Source organism: Orycteropus afer, unplaced genomic scaffold (genome assembly GCF_000298275.1).
Source record: "Orycteropus afer afer isolate SDZICR_OR568_19922 unplaced genomic scaffold, OryAfe1.0 scaffold00040, whole genome shotgun sequence".
NCBI classification, from domain to species: Eukaryota; Metazoa; Chordata; class Mammalia; order Tubulidentata; family Orycteropodidae; genus Orycteropus; species Orycteropus afer.
The window spans coordinates 5,348,988-5,356,001 of NW_006921627.1; the positions used below are offsets into that span (position 1 = coordinate 5,348,988).

Consider the following 7,014-nt stretch of genomic DNA (forward strand, 5'->3'; position numbering starts at 1 on the left):
TAAATTTTGGTCAATGACATGAGACAAAGTATATGTGAACTGCTGTATGAAAAGTGAATTTACTCTGTAAATCTTCACCCAAATCCTAAAAAAAAAAAAAAAAAAGATTGCAATCAATGTCATGAAATAAAATGTGTACAAACTGTTATATGGAAAATGAATTTGCTCTGTAAACTTTCACCCAAAACACAATTGGAAAAAAAAAAAAAAAAGATTTAATTGTTCCAGCACATTGTTGAAAAGGCTATTCTTTCCTCATTGAACTATATTGTCACCTTTGTCAAAAATTAATTGACCATAAATGGTTGGGTCTATTTTTTTTTTGCTGCAAAAAGAAGCTTAATTGTTTCCATTTATTTGGTCCATGCTTGCAAAAGGGGCTTCAGGGTAGTTTAGATGTGGCCTTGTGGCCAAGGAAGAAGTTCAGGTGTAGGGCCTTCCCAGCTCGCTGGGCTTCAGAGGCACCTAGGCGTCATGCTTGAGGGTGAGTCTCTCGAAGAGGTACTCGCCCAGGCCTGCCTGGGGGTTGGCCATCCTGTGAAGGTTGGTCAGGTTGTTGCCCATCTTCTTTATGAGCTTCACCTCCTCATCCAGGAAATGGTTCTCCAGAAAGTCACAGAGACTTTCTATGTGGGTAGAAGCCACAGTACAGATCCAGAAGAACCTGGTTCAGGTTCTTCTCCAGCCAGGGCGGCTTCCATGGCATCCACACTTCTACCCCATTCATTTTGGGACAGCTTCTTCACATCTTGAAGAGAGTGCAGCCACCACCCTTGTTTTGCAGCTTCAAGAGAATCTCAGCATCCTTGCATTTCTCCTCCGACAGCTTGTGGAAGAAGCATCCCATGCCATCCAATGTCACATCGTCGTGATGGAAAAGGAAGCCCAGAGAAAGGTAGGTGTAGGAGGCCCGCAGGTGCAGATTGACCAGGTGATTCACGCCAGCCTCCACGTTGGCGGAATAGTTCTGACGGATCTGGGAGCTCATAGCTGGTTGAGGATTTGGAGGTAACCACAAAAAAACGATGTTAGCTGTCCCCAGAAACAGGATGGCTGAGAAGATGGTCTGAGAGGTTGCGCCTGGAGAGAAGGTTGGAGGCTGGGCAGAAGCTGGAGGTGGGGAGTTGCCGGGTCTGTTCCGCCGAGAACACTATTGTTGTTGAAGCAAGAGACAGATCCACCAGACCACTGGGGAGCTTGTGGTTGGGTCTATTTTTGGACTTTCAATTCTACACCATTAATCTATGTGTGTACCAATGTTATAGATCATACTGCTTTTATTACTAAAGCTTTATAATAAGTCTTAAAAAGCAAGTACTATCAGTCTTCCAAATATTTTATTTAAAATATTGTTTTTATTGTTCCATGTCCTTCAAATTTTCATATACATTTTAAAATCAGCTTTTCAATCTTTATAAGAAAACCTCTGGATTTTGTTTGAGATTGCTTTTTATTTGTAGACCAGTTTAGGGAAGAACTGACTTTTTAACAACATTGAGTCTTCCAATGAATGAACGTGGTATGGCATATTTGTCCACTGACACAAGCCCTCTAATTTCTTTCAGCAATGTTTTGTAATTTTCAGCATATAGGTCTTACACAAACTCTGTTTAACTTATCCCTAAATATTTCATATTTTTTACACTGTTACAAATAAAAACCAAAAACCAAACCCACTGCCACTGAGTCAATTCCAACTCATAGGACCCTATAGGACAGAGTAGAACTGCTCCATAGGGTTTGCAAGGCTGTGAATCTTTATGCAAGCAGACTGCCCATTTTTCTCCCATTGCAAACAGTATTTTCAAATTGTTTAAAAAAAAAAAAAGAAGAAGAGGTTGTAGGCTGGAAGAGAAGAATGAAGTATGGGACAGATATGGAGGGATAGGAGAGAATGGGCAAGGAAACCAACTATGGATAGGTAAGAAAACCACTATAGAGTGACTGAGGGCACAGCTGAATTTGTTTATTCTATAATGCATTGTGATCTTTCTAGGACAGTAGTTCTCAACTGGGGGTAATTTTGGCTCCTTCTTCCCCACCTCATCCTTGGGGGACATTTGGCAATGTCTGGAGATGTTTTGATTGTTACTCCTTGGGGAGAGGTATACTATTGATATTTAGTGGGTAGAGACCAGGGATGCTGCTCAACATTCTACAATGAACAGCCCCTGACAACAAAAACTATTTGGCTCCAAATGTCAATAATGCTGAAATTGAGAAACCCTGCTCTAGGAGAACAGATGGTAGACAGTTGGATTAAGTCACAACTAGGGTGGAGCAGAAGAATAACCGAACAAGGGGTCACGTGCAGGTAGTAACGTTATTGCAGTGAAGCCTAATGGGGTTTAGTTAGATGAAAAAGACGTGGTGTCAAAAGCTGATAGGAAACACTTAGAAGACTGAAAAGTCAAGGAGCTATGAAAGTGGTAACAATGATGTTAAGGAATAGTCAAGTGTAAGGGGGTACAAGAACTGGAAGTACATAAAGGACATAGAGCTGCTAAAGTTTAAGATTTTAGAGGTGGAAAGCTCTGAGGGGTTTACAATCCAAGGAGGGACCTGGAAAGTGGATTGCTGGGCTGGGGCACAAAGTAATAAAAGAGAGTATTTTTTTATGAAATACCCACTTGTGGTACAAGCTGGCACTTCTAGAACTCTCAATGAACAGACTTAATCGGAATCCTAAAAAGGCACGCCTCATATTTCTCACCTGTCCTTCACAAGCGTTTTTATATAATTCCAATTTCTTCAATAGGTCCTCATTTTCTGTCTCACACTCAGCCATCTTCTTTTGAAAATATTCCAGAAGCTCCTGAGAAGGGCAGAGGATGGCCAGACGGTCTTCAATAGAAGGCAACGGAGTTGATTCTGCTGAATCTGGCAAAGACACCTCCTTCCACCTGCTGAAACAACTGCACCTGGAGGAAACACTATTTGAAATGAAGACAGTTGTTAGCCTATGTGGAATGAGAAAGGATGGATTCATTTAAGTGTCTGAACTTTATAAGACATAAATGTTTTTTAATAAAAAGGAGGCTTATGTTTTTAAAGTGCTTATGATATAAATCTTGAAAGTTTGATGTTACAGGCTAGTAAATAATCTTATGAACTGCCTTCCAAGTATTAAAGGCTTAAAGCTAGATTTAAAATACATGTTAGAGACTAAAAATATAAATTAGGTAAAATCAGAGAATAGAAATCAGAAAATTTAATACTGAGACATATAGCAGAGTATAAATTGTGGAATATAAATTGGAGTACAAATTTATAAAGTATAAATTGGTAAAATTATAGACAGCAAATTGGCACAATCTAGGAAAACTGCAATTCCTCATGTACTAGAGAAACTGAAGCACAAGGTGACATATATGAAAATATTTGGTGTTTTATTATTACATTGTTTATAATAATAATAGTGAATAACCCAAATGTCCATTTAATAGGATAATATATAAATAAACTATGGTACATTCATACAATGGAATACTATGCAAATTTGTTAGAAACTATGAACTAGACCTCTTTAAATTGTTATAAGAGCAAAGATGTTACTTTGAAGACTAAGGTGCACCTGACCCAAGCCATGGTATTTTCAACTGCCTCATATACATGTGAAAGCTGGGTAATGAAGAATTGATGCATTTGACTTGTGGTATTGGTGAAGAATATTGAATGTACCATGGACAGCTAGAAGAATGAACAAATTTATCTTGGAGGAAGTACAGCCAGAATGTTCCTTAGAAGCAAAAATGGCCAGACTTCATTTCTTGTATTTTCATCATGTAGTCAGAAGGTACCAATCCATGGAGAAGGGTATCATGCTTGGTAAAGCAGAGGTTCAGCAAAATGGGAAAGACTCTCAATGACATAGATCGATACAGTGGCTGTGACAATGGGCTCAAGCATGGCAACGATTATGAGGGTGATCCAAGACTGTGAGTGTGCCATTCGGTTGTACATAGGGTCACTATGAGTTGGAACCAACTCAGCGGCACCTTATTGTTGTTGTTGTTATGTGCCGTTGAGTCAGACCCGACTCATAGCAACTCCCGAGGTGGTATCATTACGGATGTAGATTGCCCAACCTTCCTTCCGAGGAGTGACTGGTGGGTTTGAACCATCAGCCTTCTGGTTAGCAGTCAAGTGCCTTAGGCACTACACTACCAGAGTTCCTCAGCGGCACCTTACGGCATGAATTAGAGATATATGCATCAATGTGAATGAACCACAAAGACAATATTAAATGGAAAAAAAAAAAAATGGAAAAATGTAAGTGGATGCATCCATAGCAGACACTATCATTTATTTAGGATCAAACTTTTTAAGATGAAGTAGTTTATTTTTAGTACTAGACCTGTAAGTACTAAACTTATTAAGGAAAAAAATGATAAATATAAAAACCAGGATTAGAAAATAGTTAACAACCACAATCTGAGACATTTGAATTCCACATCGGAGGACTACCAAACAAAACCAAACTCACTGCCGTTGAGTCAGATCCCATTCATGCGACCTCTCCTTGGTTTCCGAGGCGGTATCACTACAGAAGTAGATTGCCCAATCTTTCTTCTGAAGAGTAGCTGGTGGGTTTGAACTGCCAGCCTTCTGGGTAGCAGTCAAATGCCTTAGGTACTACACCATCTGATGTTATAAATGGCAAAAGACTCTGATCAAAGGCTGGACAAGAAGTTTGTGTTTGTTTTTAGCAAACCAAAGACTTAAGCTAAAACAAAGAGATAGAAAGCAAATGATACAAAAGTGGAGAAACCCTAATGTGAAAACCAGTCCAGTTTGGTCAACTGCATGTAATTCACAACATAACAAAGTAAACAGCAATGTGGAGAAAGTTTACCAGTAGCCTATAGTTGCAGTTAACGATGGTTATTGGAGCTCTGGTGGTGTAGTGCCTAGGCATCTGACTGCAAACCAGAAGGCTGGCAGTTCAAACCCAGCAGCCACTCCTCAGAAGGAAGATTGGGCAATCTACTTCCATAATGATACTGCCTCAGAAACCCAAGGAGGGGTCGCTATGAGTCACATCCGACTTGATGGCAGTGCATTGCGTTGTTTGTTGTTATGGTCTGTACTTTTATAAGTGAGCATATATAGATATTAAAGTGTATTTGTAGCTAGCATGAAGGGGGAAAGAAAACTAACATTTTCTCACTCATCAAAAACTTGTGACAGAAATATTTTACTTTATGTTTCTTATTTTCAATTTTAACAATCCTGGGAAATAAGTTAATACGAAGAGATATTTCAGATATTTTACAAGAGTTGTTGCAATGACAGATGAAGATGACACGCTACTCAGCAAGCTGATGGTAGAAAGAGAATTAAAAGTACCTTATGTTTGTACGTAAGAGGAGCTCTGGTTGTGCAATGCTTAAAGCATTCAGCTGCTAACCAAAACATCATCAGGTTTGAACCCACCAGCTGCTCCGTGAGAGAAAGATGAGGCAATCTGCTTCCATAAAGATGTATAGCCTTGGAAACCCTGTGGGGCAGGACAGTTCTACTCTGTCTGTAGGGTTGCTATGAGCCGGAATTGACTGGGTGGCAGTGGGTTTGGTTTTTTGGTATTTATATACTACTTGTTCTCTGAAACCCAGATCCACTGTCATGGTACTAGGCCCATTCAGACTGTCAAAATCCTAGTTACTACCATTTAACTTGCACTATTTTTTAATACAAATTCTGTACAGTACAAATAGAGAAATGATATCTAATACAGTTCAAGTCAAGATTTAGGAAATAGGTCTCTAAGACCCCTCCAGCTGCTCTTCTGACTTTGGATAAGGGCTACATAAGTTTTGGTTCCTCATTTTAACAACTCCAAACTAAGCAAATGTCTTACCTTCTGCCCACAGGGGTGTGTGTCGGAGTAAAGTTCATCCTGTCTTTTTCACACCTGTCAAATACACAAAAATTCAGAACGGGGGTTAAGAACAGAAAACAAAACAAAACATTATAGTATGTATGTACAGAGACTGGTTCCATATCAAATATCCTATCTGTCTACCTTGTAAGAATGTGATGTTTTAAAGTGTAGTATTTAAAGTAGTTTCAAATCCTGGTATTCCATGCTTTTGGAAATTTCATAAGGCATTTTTCCTCATTATGATGATTAAATAAAATCAGAAAGGTACGGATTATTTTGATGGATATAAGCAAACCCAGGAAGAAAACCTCCTTAGTATGAATGTTAACTGGAACAATGCAAAATAAATTTACAGTCCTTTTTTTGAAATTATGAGATTCAGAAGTTTCTAGTAAGTAATGTTGTTGTTAGATGCTGTCACATTGATTTTTGACTCATAGCAATCCCATGTGACAGAACAGAACTTCCCCACAAGGTTTTCGCCAGGTCCTTCTCCCATGGAGCCACTGGCTGGGTTGGAATTGCTTATCTTTCAGTTAGCAGCCAAGCACTAAACCACTGCACCATGAGGGCACAGCAACTAGTTTACCCACTATGATAAATTTAAGATAAATATAAAACCACTGATGTTCTTTTTCTTTAAATTTTATTTATTTTCTTGTTGAGAATATACACAGCAAAACATGTATCAGTTCAACCATTTCTACAAGTGCATTGATTACATTCTTTTGAGTTGTGCAACCATTCTTTTTTAATTGTGATTTGAGTGAAGGTTCACAAGCGAATTCACTTTCCATATAGCAGTTCACATACACTTTGTCTCATGACATTGACTACAATTTCCCACAATGCAACAGCTTCCCTCCCACTTCCTCCCCATAGTTACTTCTTCCCTGTGTCCTTCCCTCCATGCACTCCTGCCCCCTGAGCTATGGCCCTGTGCATACCCACAAAACCCCCCTGCCATCGAGTCAAGTCTGACTCAGAGGGATCCCTCCTTGGGTTTCTGAGGCGGTATCACTACAGAAGTAGATTGCCCAACCTTCCTTCCAGGGAGTGGCTGGTGGGTTCAAACCACCAGCCTTCTGGTTAGCAGTCAGATGCCTTAGGCACTACACCACCAGAGCTCC

General features: G+C 39.5%; 1 protein-coding gene across 1 annotated transcript in view; it reads right to left on the reverse strand.

Moving 5' to 3' along the window:
- Positions 1–5,898, reverse strand: part of CCDC77 (coiled-coil domain containing 77) — a 47,773-nt gene extending 41,875 nt beyond the window's left edge. The window contains exons 1-2 of the mRNA XM_007937048.2: positions 5,861–5,898; positions 2,714–2,933 (exon numbers count right to left, since the gene is read on the reverse strand). Of these exons, the coding sequence (XP_007935239.2) occupies positions 2,714–2,933; positions 5,861–5,898 (258 nt within the window). The remainder of the gene's footprint in view (positions 1–2,713; positions 2,934–5,860) is intronic.
- Positions 5,899–7,014: the final 1,116 nt, after the last annotated feature.